General features: G+C 39.3%; 1 protein-coding gene across 22 annotated transcripts in view; it reads right to left on the bottom strand.

The window, feature by feature from the left end:
- Positions 1 to 141: 141 nt before the first annotated feature.
- The window catches only part of LOC117427004 (nebulin-like), an 84798-nt gene continuing 64215 nt past the window's right edge, over positions 142 to 20724 (bottom strand). For 6 of the 22 annotated variants that reach the window (XM_059033897.1, XM_059033899.1, XM_034045312.3 and 3 more), the window contains 20 exons: positions 20027 to 20119; positions 18362 to 18475; positions 17792 to 17896; positions 16752 to 16856; positions 15234 to 15338; positions 13456 to 13566; positions 12917 to 13027; positions 12003 to 12116; positions 11712 to 11816; positions 10456 to 10560; positions 9733 to 9837; positions 7952 to 8044; positions 7303 to 7395; positions 4718 to 4810; positions 4219 to 4326; positions 3072 to 3258; positions 2791 to 2883; positions 2232 to 2381; positions 1671 to 1777; positions 142 to 1306 (listed from right to left, as the gene is read on the bottom strand). In XM_059033897.1, the coding sequence (XP_058889880.1) occupies positions 1133 to 1306; positions 1671 to 1777; positions 2232 to 2381; positions 2791 to 2883; positions 3072 to 3258; positions 4219 to 4326; positions 4718 to 4810; positions 7303 to 7395; positions 7952 to 8044; positions 9733 to 9837; positions 10456 to 10560; positions 11712 to 11816; positions 12003 to 12116; positions 12917 to 13027; positions 13456 to 13566; positions 15234 to 15338; positions 16752 to 16856; positions 17792 to 17896; positions 18362 to 18475; positions 20027 to 20119 (2271 nt within the window). In that variant the 3' untranslated portion in view covers positions 142 to 1132. Of the gene's footprint in view, positions 1307 to 1670; positions 1778 to 2231; positions 2382 to 2790; positions 2884 to 3071; positions 3259 to 4218; positions 4327 to 4717; positions 4811 to 5228; positions 5265 to 7302; positions 7396 to 7951; positions 8045 to 9732; positions 9838 to 10455; positions 10561 to 11711; positions 11817 to 12002; positions 12117 to 12916; positions 13028 to 13455; positions 13567 to 15233; positions 15339 to 16751; positions 16857 to 17791; positions 17897 to 18361; positions 18476 to 20026; positions 20120 to 20724 lie in introns of those variants that run through there. The other 16 variants (XM_034045314.3, XM_034045316.3, XM_034045317.3 and 13 more) reach the window with 15 other exon arrangements.

The following is a 20724-nucleotide window of genomic DNA, read 5'->3' on the forward strand; positions in this document are numbered from 1 at the left end:
AATAAAATCTACGTACCTTTGTTTGTTTGAGTACTGCTTTATACATAGTATAGTTGCTGAAAGTGTCCTTGCTAAATTAGGATGTGTGTCTACATATTTTAAAGGATTGGTTTGGTTTTGTTTGGTTTTTTTTGAGGAGAGGAGGTTCTCCATATAATCACATCTGCATGCATCCACAGTAAAATATTCTATTTATAACTAGCTGTTGGGCAGGGCAGGTCATCTGTTAGCATATGTCAGGTTTTGTCCTAATCTTGCTGTTTCTGAAAAGATGTACAATGTAATACAGTAGATACTAATACTTGTCATAAGTAAAGGAGATGGGGTGCCAATGTATTCATAATGTGTTTTCTGTTAAACACAAGAGACAGAGACGTACACTGCAGAAACACTGTACTTTATTAGCCACTCTTACAAGGAACAAAGCATTTTTTTTTTTTTTTTTTTAACCCCACCAGACCTAGATCATAAGCAGAAACAAAACACACATGCAGTAGTCACCAGTATTCAGCAGGCAGAAGAGGGAGAGGTTTGTCTCTGGATCTTTTCACTTAAAACTGGTTTGACAGCAAGAATAAACACTTTAGGTGGACCTTAACCTCTGGGTTAAGAAGGGAGAAGTGACGTTGGATGTTCTTTATATAAATAGTGGTTGACACAGTACAGGCAAGTCTCCAGTTAATCCTTTCATTTTGTAATAGTTTAATATTTTGCCCATGCTGGGATCAAGTCTTTCTCTGGTCTTGTGCAAATGTCCACATCTTAGACATTCTGTTGATAATTAACATGTTTGAAGGTGTACAGTGGGTGACATAACAAAGAGAAGGTTGCTATTGTTTGCATCGGGTACCATGGAAATGGTTTTAGTGCGTCTAGGATTAAATCGGTTAAAATTGTTTTTATATGCAAGGTTCTGTTAATGGGTCTCATAAGGTACATACACAGGAAGAATAAGGCAGCTTTAAAATCTAATAGGGGCCCAAGATGGTATTTAATATCTTAAGTATTTGCTATGAAATGGATTCTAGGATTGGGCTTTACAAAGGAAAAAATAATTTTCAGTGTTGTGGCAGTGCCCTATTTAGTACCATGTGGATGTGACTTATGTCCATTAAATTGTCTCTTGCCAGTTTTAGATGGCTTCCACGTAGTTTGCTGGCAACATGCCAGTCTTTCCAGTTCTCTGCACAGTTCCATACATCCAGCCTTCATCAATCGCCTGTACGTTTACAATGGTATCTCCGTCTTTGAAGGAAACCTCATCGGCGTCTGCGCCTGTGTAGTCATACACGGCACGGCAAGCTCTCTGCAAGCAAAAAAACAGGTTGTGTGAATAGGGCATCTAGGAACATGGAAAGACTACACACTGCAAAAAGGCATTTGTATATAATAAAAATAAAAAAAATCTTCATGCCAAAATGCAAAGCATCTAAAAGTAGGAAGGCATGGAAGTAATGGGCTGTGGGAGATTTGGTTTAAAAACGTTAAATCCTGCAACTCACTCCAGCCTTATTTCAAAGAACTAGCCCACAAATCCTCTGGGCTATCGGCGTTCGGTTATCACCTGGCACTAGGGGACTACTGAGCATTGGAGAAACCACATAGAAAACGTCCTATGCCTTCCCACCTTTGAGTGACAGTTTCCTTGTTGTGTAAGATAATGTACTTACTCCAGTGGTGGATGGGTGAGAGGGGACAGATGACACAGTTGTCTGCTGGGTAGCAACAGAGGAGGATCTCTGCTGAGGTAGTTCAATGGTTTTGGCTTGCTTATAACCTGTAAATGCAACGCAATTCTGCTGATGTATCTTAAAACCCCCAGGGTGGCAGAATAAGTGTAATGTACTGAAACTCTGACACATCTAAGTGGTGGCGGTATTTAGATGGCTAACTTCAGATTAAATGAACACTAAACACCTCCGTTTCATCTCAAAAGACCAAATGGAAGAGAAAGGCATCATAAAATTATACTGCTGAAATGAATACATTTTGTCAGCACATCAACATACAGAATATAAAGAAAGAAAGAAAAAGTATAGCTTTGTAATGTTTTGTTGGGTCCATGTTATATATTGATGGCTATGTTAACAATCTTCTCATTTACGGTTTGTTACAGTATATAGTGTATTGGATCTATGCTATTGAAATGTGTCACATCAGAACACTGCTCCAATCTTCAGTTCCGAGTGGTGCAGCGGGCACGTTTTCTCTGTAAGGTGCCCCTTTCTTACCTGTTGTAGATACAGTGAAGAACCCTCCGTTGCTGTACTGAGAGAGGTGGTGCTCTACATTCTCTGAGGTCTCAGACTTCTCATCCCCAGCGCTGAGGCTCAGGGCACTAGTGGAGCGGGAGTGCTCACGGCTGCGGCGCTGGGCTTGAACTGAGGAAGACAGAATCACACGGCAGTAAGTGATACATAACTCTGCAACTCAAAGCACCAGTATAGGAACTCACTATCTGTCTGTTAGGTGGCCTTTCTCTATTCCCCAATTACTCTCTTGAAATGAGCAAGCATGCAAGCCTTGAAAACCTTATTTAACACAAGCCAATTAATCAGCGTTTAGTACTGTGTATTGCAGAGTGCCTGGTGGCCCTAGTTTATTACTGTGTCACAAACATCCCAATCGTGTTCCGACTGAATTGTGAGGTTTTGAGTTTAATTCACAGCCTGGTGAGACTATGGCATTCAAATGTGGGTTGTCATTGTAAACTATAAACTCCAAGGCCCCTTTCCTCAGTTTTGTTTTGTTTTTAATTTCACTGGTTAATGTCGGAGATGGGGGTCCTACCAGACATGATATGTAGACTCCTTGACTGGATGTTGTCCTCGGCTGGGTCATAGTCAAAGACTGAGCCAGGATTGGTACGCCACACGCGCAGATCTGTTGAGAGAAAAAAAACAACGTTCTGATTGAAAGCGCTACGTGGAAAGGCATTCGATAGCCGTGTTTTAAAAGAATGCACAACACTGAAGAGCAAATAGAAAAGTGGAGCACTATAATTAACAGCGCGCTCTTTCCCATTCCATTCGAGGCTCAGCTGAGAAGAGTCGTGTCTCTGGTGCACTTGCCTGTGGTAGTCTCCTGGTCGTGCTCAGCAGCTCTGCGTCTCTCCATTTCCACCACGCGCCGCTGGATTCCACGGTAGCTGATGTCACTGAAGTCCTGCATGTTCTTCTTGACACGCTCTGTGATGGGGTCAGAAACCACCGGGGTGAAGCTGCCCTTGCTTTTCTCAAATTCCTCATGGTACCTCACCTGTGTAGGAAACAGTGCAGGACATTACAGCAACGAGTGCGGTATCAAAAGCACTATACGGATTAAACACCCCAAAAATTTGGGTTTCGAACCCTAAAATATACATGAAAAAGAAGCCTAAATATTCCCACGACATGAAGTGTAAAGCTAGTGTATACCGTTTCATTGTGTTTGGAAGAAGTTCTTTCTGTGCCAAATGAAATGCAGAACGATACAAAAGTTAAAATTAGCAATTTTAGTTCATGTCATCAATATTTAATGCGCAAAATCTGGGCATGCTGACATTTGACATCCTTTGTTACAAAGTGTTTAGACTGCTGTAGGTAGGGCAGTGCTTACAAAGGTACCACGAAATGTTCCTGGCAGGACAACTGAGGAAGTCCGCACCTCCAGTCACTTTTTTTTTTTTTTTAAAGTAACAAAAACACTTATTCACTGCCAAACATGAACTACTTTAGATGTGTAATGGCTGCAGTATAGGATACTGACCTTAAGGTTAGGGTTTCGGTATAGGGAGAGGATTATTCTTTGTTTTATTAACTATATGATAGCCAATCAGAGTGCAGTGTCCTGACAGGAGAATTTTGTGTTACTTTTGTAAGGACAGTGTAGGTAGGACAGTGGGAGCAAAGTGTTTCATTTCTGCTGGGTTATGTTACAGCACATTGGTAGAAATACTAAAAATTCTAATTGTAATGAAATCAACACAGTAAGATTTTTATTATCCTAACTAATTTGGCTCGGGCTGTTCGGATAATCGAATTATCACAGGGACATTTCTCAATCAAGAAACCTAAAAAAGATCAACTTCACATTCTTGCCTGTAAATACAGAACTTGCACTACTGCACTGTACTGTACTGCACTGCACTTGCACAACACACAACGAGACAGGTTAACAAGGGGCTGTTTGGGTGATAGAGGTGTTTGGATAATCAGCTTTACTGTAGCAATCTCTTACCGCTGAGATGTTGCGCTGTGTCTCCTTGACACGCCTCATCTCAGGTGTATCCAGGTAGAAGGCTGCTTTGCCCTGCACCTGTTTGCGGAAGCTGTCAGAGTACAGCACCTGTACAAAATACAAAGCAGAAATCATTTCTGGGAAGGAGAAACTTTTCAATCTTCTCATATATACAGACCTGAAGGAAGCCATGAAGATGTTACAAAGACACAATAGATTACTGCAAACGGGAGCCCGGGGGCGTCTGAGGGAGGTGTAAAGTTTTTTGAGGTCTAACCAGAAATGGATTAGAGCATCCGAATTAAGAGAGTTAACGTTAACAAGCGGGTTTGGAGAGGAACACGGTAAGCTGTTAGAAAGGTAAAATAAAATCACCACGCTTGGCAATAAATAAACAGAACGGTTTTGTTAATTTTAATAAAGGTCAGGCTAAAACAAGGAGTTAGTGTTATGTAGGTTTTTGTTTTGTTTCTAACCACAGACATCTGCAAGAAAGTACCGAGCTAATGTGTTCTTGATTGCGCTTGACTCTCTCCATCTCTGGAGTGTAATCCATTGGGGTTCCCCTCCCCTGATTCTCCTTATACAACACCTGTAGAATACAAGGTAAGCCCCCGGGGAAAGTAGTGAGACACGTACAATAGATGTGACATTACGATTACAAAAGCTAACATAAAACATTAGTCCAGTGATCCTTTTTACAATCTGCATTGACTGAACCACAGTATACAGTCCCTGAACCCAGGAACCAACAATTACCAGGATTAATAAAGTTAATAACTGAAATTCTTGTGCTTTTTAATAGAACTTGGCATTGGTATAAAACGGCATGTTATTAATGGTAAGGTCTATTTTTATTTGGGGGGGGGGGGGGGGGGATGTTCTGAAGAAGGTTTTGCTACTGCTACAGAAGAGAGCAGAGGTGTTTGTGAATCCAGAGTTTGCTGAAGCTTGCTTCTAAGCAACAAGGCACTATTGCATGCATGCATTCCTGGTAAGAATATACAAACCTTAACCTTTTCTCACAATTAAAACAAAGTTCCTTGCTGTAGAATACAAAAATAATTGTTAACACCTTTTTACAATATTGAATACTATACATTACTGATAATGAACACTTGGGGAGATGGATATTATTTAAGGAATATGTATTTAGTGGAGATTTAAAAAGCATACTGTATAATGGTTTTAGTTGGGTTTTTTGGGGGTTTGGGGTTTGGGGGTTGGGGGTTGGGGGTTGGGGGGGGGGGGTATATTAAGAAGAGGTGCATAGTAAGAGGTTATGATGATGAAAAAGTTTTTCTTTTTAAAAGGTACCATGAAATGTACCAATCAGGACAGGAAGAAACTATAAACAAGAAATGTGCTGTTCATCAGCCAATCAAAATCCACAGAATCCTTCCCCTAGCATCCATCCCTCCTCCTTCCAGATTCTCCAGCTGCTGCTCATTCTATACTGTAGGTTCTTCACAGCTTGTGCTAAGAGTTACACATCTTTTAGTTTTTCTTTCTTTGAGGAATCAAAGGTGACGTTAGTTATGACAGGGGCCCTGTGGTTGACAGCTAAAGTGCATGTCCTGATTGGCACACAAAGGGCTCCTTTTCTTTGCAGTTTTTTTTTTTTTTTTATAGCTTTTTCTTGTACTGACAGGGAAATGCTGTGATCCTTCTATAGGATGAGGGATGAAAATTAAGGGGGTGTGGTAATAAATACTACGTGAGTTTGTTAATTCTAATTATGAAGGATGTTTTATTTTTTTATTTTTTTTATTTTTTTAATTTTTTTTTTAAAACACAAACATCTTCGGGAAAGTACCAAGCTAATGTGTTCTTGATTACGCTTGACTCTCTCCATCTCTGGAGTGTAATCCATTGGGGCTCCCCTCCCAACACCTGTACAATACCGGGGAAAGCAGTGAGACACGTAGCCGAGACATTTCTGATTAGAAAAGTTGTTTCAAACTCTGACTGAAGCATAACAGAGTGCATTCGATAATTCCAGGGACTGAAGGGCCTTGTGTGTGACTATCAAAACTGAAATCCGGGGCTCCTATAGCCTGGACGTCGCTGGTTGGAGTCCAGGCTATTCCACTGCCGACCGTGGACGAGGGCTCCCAGGGTGAGGGGGGTGAGGTCGGCCAGGGTTTCCTAGGCTCACCGCACACCAGCGACCCCTGTAGACTGGCCGGGCGCCTGCAGCATTGCCTGTAAGCTGCCCAGAGCTGCTTGTCCTCCGACGCTGTAGCTCTGGGTTGGCTGCATGGTGGGCCTGCAGAGTGAAAAAAAGTGGACAGCTGACGGCACACGCTTCGGAGGACAGCGTGTGTTCGTCTTTATCCCTCCCGAGTCAGCACAGGGGTGGTAGCAGTGAGCTGAGCCTAAAAATGCAATTGGATATGTCAAATTGAGAGAAAAGCGGGGTAAAAATTAATTGGCAACCTACTAAATAAAATAAATAAAAAAAAAAAAAAAGAAAAAACCTGAAATCCAGGCATTTGTGCCATTGGTTTGACGCGAAGTGCATTTTATTAGTGATATGTTTTAGTGTCTTGAGTTATCGCAGCTGCACACCAGATCAGTGCTTCAGCCTAGGTTGGTGTTTGAATCACTTGTTTTGAATTCACTCAGATTTGGGGGAGATCAGAAGGAATATTGCAAAGCATACAGTACAGTAATTCCTGGGATCTAGGATGTGAGCACTCTAACACAAGACCAAAGGAAAGAAGAAACACATCATAAAATGGTATTGCTGAAAAGAAGTACATTTTGTCAACGCATCAACATACAGAATAAAGAACGAAAAAAAAAGACTAGCTTGTAACGTTACGTTGGTGTCTAAAAAGATAATACAAAAGCTTTTTTAAATGATTCTCAAGTGAGTTTATTGTTGCGTATGTTTGGAAAACGAGGTGACGCTATTGGAATAGATACAATAGAAGAACGCAGCATTGCTGGTCATTTGTTCTTAGGTTGTATTAATGGAGGCAGCGGTCAGGACTCGGGTAGAAGGGAGTGGTATTGGGACTGGTCAATGGGAATGGAAGGGTTCAGGCTATTTGGGTTAAATAAAAGTGCTGTCACTACCAAGCTGATGTTCTTCTGAGTGTCCTTTACTCGTTTCATTTCGGGGAGATCAGGGATTGCTGTTCCTGTTCCAACAGCTTCCTTGTACTTTATCTAGTGCACCGTCATCACAATGAAGAACAGAAGGGCAGACAGTAAGCACACAAAGCAACATGAAACAGATCTGCACAACACAGAAAAACAGGACTAACACAATGGTACCTGCAGCTGCTTTTTGTTTCACACACACATTTTATATATATATATATATATATATATAATACAGTGCTATGATATTAATTTGTAAAATAAAAATTGCATTAGAAACATCATGTGTAAAATGTAATGTTTTTATAAATGTTTTTGGTTAGCAAGTTAGAACCAGGTCCACTTAGAAAGTTAGCAACCGTAGCAGAACAAATACAGAATTATATTAAACAAGAACCTCAAATATTATTTAAGGAATTGTTATTATTATTTTTTTTTTTACAATGTTAAATGGGAAGGGAAATTGGGAGGATTATTTCATTTTATATAATGGGTAGGAGGGAGGCGCTTGGAACTCGTAATTAAGTTAAGTTAAAAATAGCATTAGCTCGTGGTAGTGGGGTGGGGGGCTGGATAGTAGTGAATAGGAAGGTGATTGGGAGAATGATAAAACAGAATATACCGTGCTGATCGCCTGCTGAGTTCGCTTAACTCTCTGCATCTCGGGGGTGTCTTTTAAAGAGGTTCCTGTTCCCACTTCCTCTTTATATAAAATCTTTAAAAGGTGCAAAAGCAAGACAGCAGCATTATCAGCTGGACCCTTACACACGTTTAGCTGCTTCTGAACTGAAGTAACCTTTACAAAAACTGTCTCTGCGTTTTATAGAGAACGAGGTTTGTGTTTCTACTGTATTACACTAAAGTCATGGTCAGACTGTAAAGCTAAACAGAAACACTGAATAAATACATCAATATACATTTATAACGGATAAGACAGACAATGGCACACAGATTTGAATACATCAAACACATAAAATAGAGAGAAACACGATTGCCATTGATTCACAATACTGTACGCTGGATATGTTAGCTAGCAGACTGTTTAAACGGAATTTGTGTTAGCATAAAGCTTTAAAAAAAAAAATTAAAAAAATTAGAAAATATATATCAAGATTGAAAGATTCTTAAGCCAGGTTTTAAAAAAAACACATATAAAACAACAGCCGATTCATAAATATATATAGATAGATAGATAGATAGAGAGACCGGTGAGTTTTTTTTTTGTTTGTTTGTTTTATAATTTTGCGTTTTATTTTTCTCAAATTGAGTTTTATTACAGATACACATTATTAAAACAACTAAAATAGATTTATAGCAATCAGTATAGTATACATCCTGGTTTAACTACGTACATACTTTTTATTAACATTATCTGATTTTAGTTTCTTTACATTTTGACATAAACAGACCTCACACAGAAAGATAATTAAGTATAATTTCTCATTAGCGGCAGTAATGGAAATGTACAGTCCCCGACTCTTTAATTAACTGCATGTTTACAATAAATACTGGCCATGCACTCAATAATATCAAATAAAAAATATATATCTACCCATGAAAAAAAAATAAACGATAGGAATTGTATTTCAGTCCCATTGCACTGAAGCAGGGCTCCAGTATACAAAATCCTGAGCAAGTCACTTAACCTCCTTGTGCTCCATCCTATGGATGCGATATAAAATCAAGGTCCTACTGTAACTTGACTCTGCATATAATGCACAGTTCACAGCCTACCTCTGTAAAGCGCTTTGTGATGGTGGTCCACTATGAAAGGCGCTATATAAAAATAAAGATTATTATTATTATTATTTGCTCCACAGTGCAAAGTTTGAACCACTTGTCGACTCTCGTTTCAGCCGACAGTTGCAAAATCTGCAAATCGTCATTTTGTCATCGTCAGCTACATGCACCCCCTCTGCAGTGCTGTTTAATTTTTATACACGGTATATCGCATTTTAGAAACAAACGTCTCTTCTCTTCCATTACAATTTTAATTCCCAAACGACTCGCTCCAAATTATCCGCGCAAGTGCCACTGCTAGTCAGAGCTTCCGTTTCCCTTCATACCGTGTCTATATGACGTCTATGGCAACGGCTGAGCCTTGACAACTAAGATTGGAAGTATTTATTTACAGTATTTCTTTAAAATGTCATTCTATGTTTGCTTTGTAATGATTTTTTGTTTTATTCCGTTTTATATTTGCATTCCGTTGTATATGTTGCATTTCGTGCTATTTCGTATTTGCGAAAAACACGGGTCTCTCTCTCTCTCTCTCTCTCTCTCTCTCTCTCTCTCTCTCTCTCTCTTTCTTAGGTCAAAGAGCCAGCTGCCCTATTAAAAAAAATTATTAGGAGGGTTAGCTGTTAAAAAAATAAATGTTTTAAATTTACAAAAAAGTAGTACCGAGCTGAAATTCTTTTGATTTTCTTTAACGCGCAGCATTTCAGGAGTGTCTTTCACCACTGACACTTTCCCTTTACTGCTTTTAAGGTCACTCTGGTACTGAAGCTATAAAAAAAACAAGTACAAAATAAAATACAAAGTTAAAAAATATTTTCAAGAGAAAGAAAAACTGCAAAATATATATAAAAAAGCTTAAACAGTACTTATAATATAATATGATATAAAAATACAAATTCAGTCATTTTGTCTTTAAAATGTCTTCTGATAAGAGTAATGATGTTTCAAAGTACTTTTGCTGAAACTTTTTTCAAAGAAATGCTTTTTTCCTGTTTCGATTTTAAATGTTGTTTTAGCTTACTATCAAATGCTCTTCACAGATGGAACCTTTCCTGTCTTTTTTAATATTGTACATTATGGTGGCTCATTGAGGACATGAATAAAATCACGAGATCACAAGATTATCTGAGAAACTCGACATTTCAAACCGTTATGTCAAAATCACGAGAAATGACGTCAGGATTAGACATTGCATATTTACATTTTTTTCCATGACTTTAACGAGCCATCGTAGTACATATTTTGCGTATAAAATAAGTATTTGTTGTTGCTAAATAACTTTAGCAACAACACAAACTGGCTTAAAATAAAGTATTAGTCATAATACTTTTACATACAAGAGAAACACACAGTGGGAGTGGGAGTGGGTCTTGGTTTTTCACTTACACTGCTGAAGTTCTTTTGATTCTCACGCACTCTCTGCATCTCAGGTGTGTCCACAACTTGCACATAGTGAGACATGGTCTTGTCAGCCTCCTCTCTGTATTTTTTCTGTCCAGCACAAATAACACAACATTATCACCCTGTAATACACCATTGCCAGTGTGTCTGTTTTGTTCTGAAGAATGGAATCTCACCTGGGTTTGGCTGTGCTAGGGTTGTTTCTTTTTAACTGTCAAAGTTACTTCAATTTGTTTCTAAGTTACTAACGTTGTTACTAACTGTACTGTCTAATTTGTTGTATTTATTTTTTTCATGCATTCTTATGACTTGCATCTTCCGGGAATGGGATTTGAACCACCGTCTTCAGGGAGAGAAAGCTATGGGATTAGCCCACTGCACCACCAGCTCCACCTGGATTTGAACCCAGTGCTCCAAGGACAACAGCACAGCATGTTAGCGAATTAGTCACTGTGCCATCTCACTCTTGGAAAAGCCTCCTTTCTCATTGTCTATATATGAAATTCTCCAGTTCTTTGAAAATAAAGGAAGGAATCAACTGGATTTTAACCCATAGCTCCAAAGAGAACAGTACATCATACTGGTGAATTAGCCCACTGTGCTGTATCACTTCCATAGTAGAGCTTGCTTCTTCAAGTCTTTGAAAATAAAGGGAACGCCACTAGATTCAAACCCATTCCCACCAGAAGGACCAGCTCAGCACACTAGTGAACCAGCCCACTGCACCACCAGTCTAGCAGTCTAACCTTGTATATGACATTAACTTCCCTTTTCAGAGATTGCACACTTCTAGAATTGAGATTCCTGGATCTTATTGCACAATTGCAGAGTTTCATGCCACTGAAGAGAGGAGGGATTATTAAACCAAACCTATTACACAGCAGGTCTATGAGGTAAATACCAGGGATACCAGGGTAATGCTATGAGTGTTAAAACTTATCATTTATATTATATAAATATATATATATAACAATAAATAACCGTGCTGGCTTCCATAGGAAAACCTGTTTTTTATGTTGTGTTCCTTTCCAAGCTGTGGAATCTAGCTGTGCAGCAGAAATAATTCTACTTTTTGCACAGTAAAAGTTGGATGTTTCTCTTGCCATTCCATTTTGAAGTAAACTTTCATACTCCCTACTACTGTACTACCTCTACTTTTAATTCATTATTACTGATGGTATATCACTGCAAAGGGGGATTGTGCACAATGTCAGATACATTGAGCCTACTTAATCTCTTACCTTGCTCACTATGTTCTTGACCTGCTGAGCGTGGATAATCTCAGGGGTATCAGTCACTGAGGTGTAGCTGGATCTGTCCATCTCCGCAGTGTGCTTGTACTTACTCTGGGGGACACAACAGAACAATCCAATTCGGTACTTGCATTTCACGGGAAGCATCACATGGTGATGCGCAGCAATGCACACTGCTGCTGAAGTATAGCTGCAGTGAGAGTTCAAGGGCTGCTGACTGCTGCATGCTACTGAAACAGCCATGCAGGTGGGGGCCGGGGGTCTTGTTAACACACTGACCTGGCTGAGGATATCTGTGGCATTCTTGGCCCTCATGAAGTCAGGGGTGTCAGTAGCCAAAGCCAGCATGCCTCTTCCTTTGATCTCCAACGCCAGAGACTTCTTATATTCTTTCTGCCCATGGCCAGAAACAAGAGAGGATTAAGAACTTCAATCTAAACAAAGCACCTGAGCCACAGATTCTCAGGACCTGGCCTAACTGTAGATAACACCTTCAATCGTAATTATTGCTGTTGGAATACCAATATGACCCCATGACAGATACTTTAAATACGTTGCTTCACCATCTTTGCAATCACTTTCCATTTACGCAGCTTACATATACAAAGCCCCTAGCTTTGTCACACAATGACTGCTTGGCAGAAACCTGTACATTGTTTAAAGTACTTTGAGTGAAAATGGAATATGTGATACATAACTATAACCTAAATACTTTTTTTTTTTTTGAAAAACAAAAGAAAAAAAATCAGTAGTAGCATGTGATTGTTATTATTTGCAGGATACCAATGTAAGAGTATACATTCAATACAGTACTATTATTAGAAGGCTGTTACAGGCGGAACCCCCCCCTCCCCTCCCCCCCCCCCCCACCACTGAAACATTAGGATGGTTAGAACACAGAGCTGTATTAAGAGTTGTTAAAACAGCTGAACATAGGGAAAGATACTGCAACACAAACAGTACGGGTTGTCTCTCTGGGACGGATGTCTGACACTCCAAGGTAGCAGCATTTGTTTTAGCAGACCATTTTGTTTTAAGGGAGGTACACCTTGTTAATAGAAACTGAAGGTTCTGTTAGAGAGAATCCATGCATAGCGGTGTTGTTTATGCTATGGACAAGGGAGAGCTCTGAGCATTAGTCCCACGTGGAAGCTGAATCAGATGCGCTGTGCCAGCTCTGCAGGGAGTCCTACCTCATTCAAGATGTGAGTAGCATTCTTTGCTCTCAGCATCTCAGGAGTTTCCTCCAGCCCTGTTATCCCTCTACCCTTGATGCCTTCTTCTAGATCCCTCCTGTACTCTTTCTACAGGAACGAAGAACAACAGAGACTGCAGAAATACAACACTCACACACGCACATATTTCTGCCCCTTTTTTGTACACCCACAAAAAAGCCCCAAAATGAGGAAAAACAGACAGCAAAGACACATGAAAAGTGGCAGCTTTTAAGAGTTGATGGGTTTATGAAAGACACATTTAGTACACACTGCAGTAGCACTGGTGTAATAATAGATAACAGGTAGACACATTTAAAGAGTCACAGTTAACAATCAATTGACGTGCAACATGAAACAGGACAGTATCGATTTTAATAGAAGGCTAAAATGAACAGAATCGTGGTTGAATGACTGACAGACGTTAACTAATGTGGAACTAGAGGGCAAGGCAATGCATTTCATTTTGGTGATTAGTAAGATTATATAGGACTGGGGTATATGTATCTATTTTGTACCTCACTTGCTATTTTAGTTGCATATCTGACATGTATTGATGCTGGTGTGTCCTCCAAGCCAGAAAGGTTTCTGCCTTTCATAGACTCTTCAAAGTCCTTCTTATAAGTTTTCTATCAGCAGCAGAAAGAGAAAATATAATACGTTGCATAAAACAAAAGAATTATACCATTTTAAAATACAAGCACAGTGGCTGAGAAGTCTTACTTTCAGTTGTATACAGTACAACAGTTTTGTTTTAAGGGACAATACATGATCCTCAATATGTAAACACACACTATTATTATTATTATTATTGGTGGGGGCTATTTAGCCTCTAAAAGAAATGATGTATTATTACTGATACTATACTACAGGGTACTCACTACAGGACAAAATACAACAACAAAACAATACAACCTTATACAGGTCTATCTTTCACCTGTATAAGTTTATTTGCATTCGAAGACCAACAGTGAAAAGCGTTCAACCTAGACAGAAGGCAAGAATACATACAGGAGCAAGAAAGCGTGAGAAGTTTTCTGTTTTAGACTAGCAGTGACTGAGAACTGTATTGAGAGAGAGAGAGAGAGAGAGAGAGAGAGAGAGAGAGAGAGAGAGAGAGAGAGAGAGAGAGAGAGAGAGAGAGAGAGAGAGAGAGAGAGAGAGAGCTTGCACATCTATAGACCTTTTCCACCAAGGATGGTTATAAACCCGGTTGTACTCAATAGTATTGCATTGTATGGCTACAGCAGAGTTTACTGAATAGTTGAAATCGTTGAATAATTGATTGGAAAAAAGGACATGAGCTAACATCTATTGGAATTTTCGTGTTCTGAAACATTTTCTTTTTTTTTTTTTTTAATTTAGTAGTTGCCAATTATTTTTTGTATTTTCTCCCAATTTAGAATATCCAATTATTTTTAGGCTCAGCTTACCGGCTCGGGAGCAGCGAAGACGAACACATGCTGTCCTCTGAAGCGTGTGCCGTCAGCGGACTGCTTCTTTTCACAATGCAGACTCACCATGCAGCCACCTCAGAGCTACAGCGTCGGAGGACAACGCAGCTCTGGGTAGCTTACAGGTAAGCCCGCAGGCTCCTGGCCAGACTACAGGGGTCGCTGGTGCGGCGGTGAGCTGAGGACACCCTGGCCGACCTAACCCTCCCTCCCCCCGGGTGGCGCTCAGCCAATTGTGCGCTGCCCCCTAGGAGCTCCCGTCCACAGTTGGCAGTGGAATAGCCTGGACTCGACCCCGCGACCTCCAGGCTATAGGGCGCATCCTGCGCTCCACGTGGAGTCGTCCAGGCTATAGGGCGCATCCTGCACTCCACGTGGCGCGCCTTTACTGGATGAGCCACTCGGGAGCCCCCTGTATTTATTTTTTCTCTTGAAGGGTAAACCAAATCTTCAGTTGTCTGCCCATCTCTAATCGTTTATAAATCATCTGAAGGGAGGATTATTGTGGTGAAACCTATTTGTGAAAAACACAAGTCAAACAGTCCAGCTATGTATTTTATAATACATTCAAAAAATAAATTAAAATAAAGAACTGTCCTGACATGTACACAATAGCCTTTTGACCATCTGCCCCAGTTTGTTAAGGTGCACAGCTGGCTTAAAGCTGTTTAAAGCTTTTCAAGATAATGTCCTGTATCCCACATCTACACAACCACATGAAGGCTTCTCATCAAAACTCTTGCTAGATAATTTCCCAGGAGTACGACCGTGATTTCCTAGAACATTTCCAGCTATCTGAACCTGACAATGATTTGATACCAGAAGACTCCAGCTCCTCTTACCTCGCTCTGCATGTGCTGTGCCTCCACGGCAGTGACATAGGTGGGGGTCTCAAAGTCCAGCATGGCCTTGCCTCTTTCTTTCTCGTGCTTCTCCTTGTATTTCACCTGTTAACACAGCAGAAATAATGTCAAAGAGGTTTAACTGCTGGGGTGGGCTCCGGCACTCCAGAGCTGTTCCAGTGCAGGTCTCTTTATTCCAAGCCAATTCCAGGTATAACCTGTCCAAGATGATCACCCTTGGTTCTGGAATAAAGTGGTACTTTTACAACACGCTGAGGTTCCCACAACAGATTATCTATAATTAACCTATTAACTCTCCTTAGGTCGTAAATATGCTCTTCGTAGTTAGATTGTACTTATTTAACCTGGGGGGGGACGGGCGGGGGGAGGTCAAACAGTTTCTCTTCATTTACAGCGGGTCCCATATGTACTTTTACACCACAGACATACAAATGATACATAATATAATATGTCATTCAAATTTGGTATAGATCAAGTACCTTGATGTTTCCACCATTAGCACTTAATAGCTTGCTACAGATCTTAGTCTGAACCCTAAAAGGTGTGATGGAGGACTTGTACAATAAGCCACCTATCTCACTGCTGGATCTAATCAAGACAACCTTGTTGGAATGAGCAGAATAGGTACATAGATACGTTATGATATCCTCTACAGATATCCCCAAAGGGTTATTATTGCTGACAACAGACTCTACTGTAAAATAAAGTTACTGGAGAGCTTGTGAATTATACAGGTATAACTTAGTAAGGTATTAGTATCTAATAAACAAAGAGATGTCTGGAACCAAAAGAACACACACACATTTAGTCACTCTCGCAAACTTGAGTCAAATTAAATCACTTGATGCTGTGTTAGCATATCAAATTCTTAGTGTGAGATCAAGGAAGTGTTACTAAATGAGAATAGTAAAATGTTAATCAATCAATCTTTCTTTCTTATTTAGCTCCTTTCGTGATGAATCACTTCAAAGCGCTTTACAGATAGTACACAAAACAATTCTGCCAATTCTCTGTATCCACGGAATAATATGCAAACCACCCTGCGATCTAAGAGAACGACTTATGGGGTCAACAAATGTTTTAGGTATAGGGGAGCAAGGCTGTTAAAGCTTTGTAAGTTAAAACCTGGACCATAAAACCAATCCTGAACTGCACAGGAAGCTAATGTAAGGCTGCTAACACTGGGGTCATGTGTTCATGTTTCTTTTTTCTTGTTGAAACTATGGTAGCAGGTAAAAAGTTAGCGTTCTTTCAAAAAAACATTTCTCTCAAGCAAGATCAATAAATCAGTTTGTACCTTGAAATAAAACCCAAACAGTTTGTTTGTGAAGTATGAGGTGGGGGTTGGGGGAGTTAAACATTCAGGTCAGTAGTACAGCGTGTAAGTTTTGGAAAAGAGACTTATCTTTGGTGAGAAAGAGAGGGTACACTCAAACAAAAGAGTCTGTGGAGTGGAGGCAGACTCAACGTCCACTTGCCTCCCCTGTAAATACTTACTTGACTTTGGAGTTCTGAAGCCTCCTTATGGTGAATCTGTGCAAGGGTATCTGGCACCATGAGGTAGTGACCTCTACTGTCCTCAAATTCCTTCTTGTATCGGTACTGAGGGGGAATTCCCAAAAAGGACCTCAATAAATACAGTTCAAAAACATCTCCTTCAAGCACCAACAAACTCATTTAAAAAAATAAAGAAAGAAGAAAAAAATAAAAAATAAGAAGAATCCCAATTTTAAACACATGGTTCTTCAAAAAAAGAAATACACAAAATGAAAAAAATCAGGATTTCAGTGAAATTGTTGTAATGACAAATTGTTTGTTAGTCTGGTTCTCAGCAAACCAGCAGAAAAAAAGAGTTTGGGATGGCAGCGTATCCTATTGAAATACTTATCAGATAATTCAGTATTAAAGTTAATAATTAATGAACGCTCCACTGGGCCCATCAACACTCCATTCAACCCATCAACACTCCATTCAGCCATCAAAGCTCCATTCAGCCCAAATGGGAATACCACATTTTATTAATTACATCCATTTTAAAAAATACATAAATATGTGTGAATTAAAGGCAATAGGACATAAAAAGCATTAGCTTGCTACAATATCATTGCTCAGCCAAAAATAATGAAAAAACGGCAAAACAGTTTCTAAACTGGTGAGAACAGCACTATGAGGAATCATTAAAACCTAAAAAAAACAACAAAAAAAAACGGTTACAATTGTGGGAGGTTTGGTGATCATTGGGATAAAAGTGATGGAGATCAGAAAGAGGAGGCATTGGTTAGTTTTCAGAAAGTAAAATATAAAAAAGCAAGACAAAAAAAAGAGAAATGCAAAGAATAGCTGGCTGCAAAATAAAAAAGAAGGGTACAAACTGGTGCTAGTAGAAGGAGGTTGAGGGTCAAAAGAGGAGAGCTGAAGGTCACTACCCTATGATGTCAAGCATTGTGGCAAGAGAGTATGAAAGAAAGAGCTGTGGAACTGTCTGGAATGGGACAGTGTGCACTGAAAGGAAAGTGCTGCTTAGTGGCTGTGCTTACATCACTGGCCAGCTTGCTACTGCTCAGGTTATGCTGCATCGACAGAGACTCAGACATGTCTGTCACAGGCTTGTGGAGCTTCTTCAGATCCCCTTTGTACTTCACCTGGGGAGAAACGAGACAGAGAACAGCAAACCATTTGCAACTAAGCCAGAGGGGGCACTTCTGTTATACTTACAGTATATTGTATATTTACAGCAGCTAAATGAGCTTCAATACAGCTTCTACATGCATGTGATTGTGCTCAATGTCACATTCGATTCCTGTGTCAATCCTTTACCATCTTCCACGATGATAAAAGAATACAGGGTACCACATTAGAATACACTGCTATACAAAAATCAGGTAATTACATTGAATAACTGTAGAAATACCCTTGATCTGTGAGTGTAACTACCCTTACATGGTAACTACTGTACTGGTGGAAAAGTGTGTAATTACATTGGAATAGCTGGTACCATGAAGTACTGTATTTACACAGTAGTTACATTATAATAGCAGGAAGCATGGCTAATTACATAGTTAATTACAATGTTATTATATCTATTTATTTACTGTATTCATACTTACTTCACTAGCAAGAATATTTGCATCTTTCATAGTCTGGTAATTCTTACTGTCCTTCAAGTCAAACTGTGGTTTCCTTCCCTTCATCTCCTTATCAAACTTCTCCTTGTACTTCACCTAAAGTCAAAATAAATCCAAAGCCAAAATCATTTCGGACCCTATCATGAGTTGTACACAAGTGCACAAATGCAATGCTGTTAATACTGATGATCCAAAGAAGACACAGGGAGACAAAAACAAAAAACAATTGAAAACATAACATTGCAAGGATTATAAGTTGTCCCACGGGAGATGCAATTCAGTAAGCATTACATTTACAAGCTTTCCCTTTTGAGGCAACCTATAAAAAGACTGAAAAACAGAAAAAAACACGTAGAACAGAAATCCTCGTATATAATGATGGCTGTGCTCTTGTTTGTATTGTCTTATTGCCTCAATGAATTGTTTTCTTTTTACCCTTTTGTTTTCATACGTAGCTTTAAATGATCCACCGTTTGGTAGAATACCATTCAATCAGTTTTGTGGCACAGCCCTAATATATGTGACGAGAAAGAGCTCATACACTGAGACATGAACTCAGGGTTTAGTATGACAAAAAATAAAGTAAAACAAGGGGTTCTGGCAAGGTTTCCTTATTTGAAGAGGTTTCTGCAGCACTTTTCCTAATGATAAAACATCCTCAGGCACAACAATCACACAGAGCTATTTGGAGTCTGCAAATCCTTCAGAATCGTATTTGTTTTTAGCACATCTCAGTCAGGATATGGAACGCACTGATGTCCAGCCAGTAACCTTATTAGTTCTTACTCTCAGTTTTTACAACACGAGCAGCAGAAAGTTAAAAGGAACTAGGTGCCCTGTTCACAAGGTATTAAAATACTGCTTTTTTAAAAGCCCTTTTTTAAGAATGAAATATGGTTTGCTATTCGTGAAACAGTTGTAGACTGTCATTTGCTTTTTTTTTTTTTTAACAATATATATGCAAGTTCCTTGAATGCCGAACTTTAGTTTAATTCATAATTACTAAGTTCCATCAGCTCTTCTGAAATGAATAGTTTTGTTTGATGTGCTTTTCAGGGATTAGCACAGTCCAAATAACGCACATGAATAAGAGGACAGCTGGACTAGTCATGTTCACTCCTTATCAGAGTAACCATATTGCGACTTGCCATTCAACACAATGGGACACTGGGAGGAGAAAATGGTAGAAAAAATAGTAATATGTGAAGTATTTTAACAAAAACAGGCAGGCTAAAAACAAAATCACGTAAAAAGTCATGTGATGTGAACTCTGATTTGTCACATCCTTTAATACTGCTGATGAAACAGACAGAAAAGAGCACAAGAACAGAAAAAAAGTTAAATTTACACCAGAGGTTACATTCCATAAAACAAGAAAAAATAAAGTAAAATAAAAAAACAGCTGACATTAGAATTAACATATGCATAAAAATGGGGAGCATCTATTAAAAGATACCGTACTGGATATCCTTTATTGCAGCAAAAAAAGGAAGAGAGAAAAAAAGAAGAAAAATCCATTAAAGTGATTTTTAGTGTCAGAATTTCAGACTTCAAAGTGTTGTGCTTGGCAACTAGGAATGGCAAAGAGAGGCAAATACAATGAAAGACAAGACTGGCAGACAGGTCCAGGCAGCAGGACCTCCTTACATTACTAGTGAGGGCACTCATTTTCTTCAGGTGTCTCATCTGAGGGGTGTCATAGGAAGCAGCTCCATGCCCTGACTTCTTTTCAGACTCCTCCTACAAAGCGCAGCGACATAGCAAGATCAGAGAAGCATTACAAAGCACACAGGCATGGCTTCAGGGAGGAAGGGTACACTGCAGCCAGCAAGACCTGAATCAAATACAAGTGTAGAGCACTGCCATAGCACTACATTTTTATAATGGCGGCGCTATCCTCATAGCTGCATTTCAAAAGTTTTAAAAATCAACAAAACAAATAACAACTGTGATAAGGTTAACTGAAGTTTTTTTCCTGGGGGGCATGGGGGGGTATTCTCTGCTGTGTTAGCATATAATAAAATAATTGCACTCAGTTATCACAGTCTGAATGTGTTAATTGGTATTTTTAAAAAGCTGCTATAAGTACAGTGGCACCAATCCATGAGACTACTAATAGATACAGCAGTGCCATGATTTCATGAAGGAAAAACTTATGTTACATAGGATGACATGTCATGTACCAAAGCTCAGCATTATTGCTTTCCAGATACTATATTGTCACATTGTACGTATGACTAGCATAACTTCATTACAGGTTTTCTACATAATCTCTTTTTTTATGTGGGTCGCATTCAATTATAAAATATTGTATTTTATTTATATGCATATTTATCAAGATTGAA

This window comes from Acipenser ruthenus, chromosome 11 (assembly GCF_902713425.1).
Source record: "Acipenser ruthenus chromosome 11, fAciRut3.2 maternal haplotype, whole genome shotgun sequence".
Taxonomy (NCBI): domain Eukaryota; kingdom Metazoa; phylum Chordata; class Actinopteri; order Acipenseriformes; family Acipenseridae; genus Acipenser; species Acipenser ruthenus.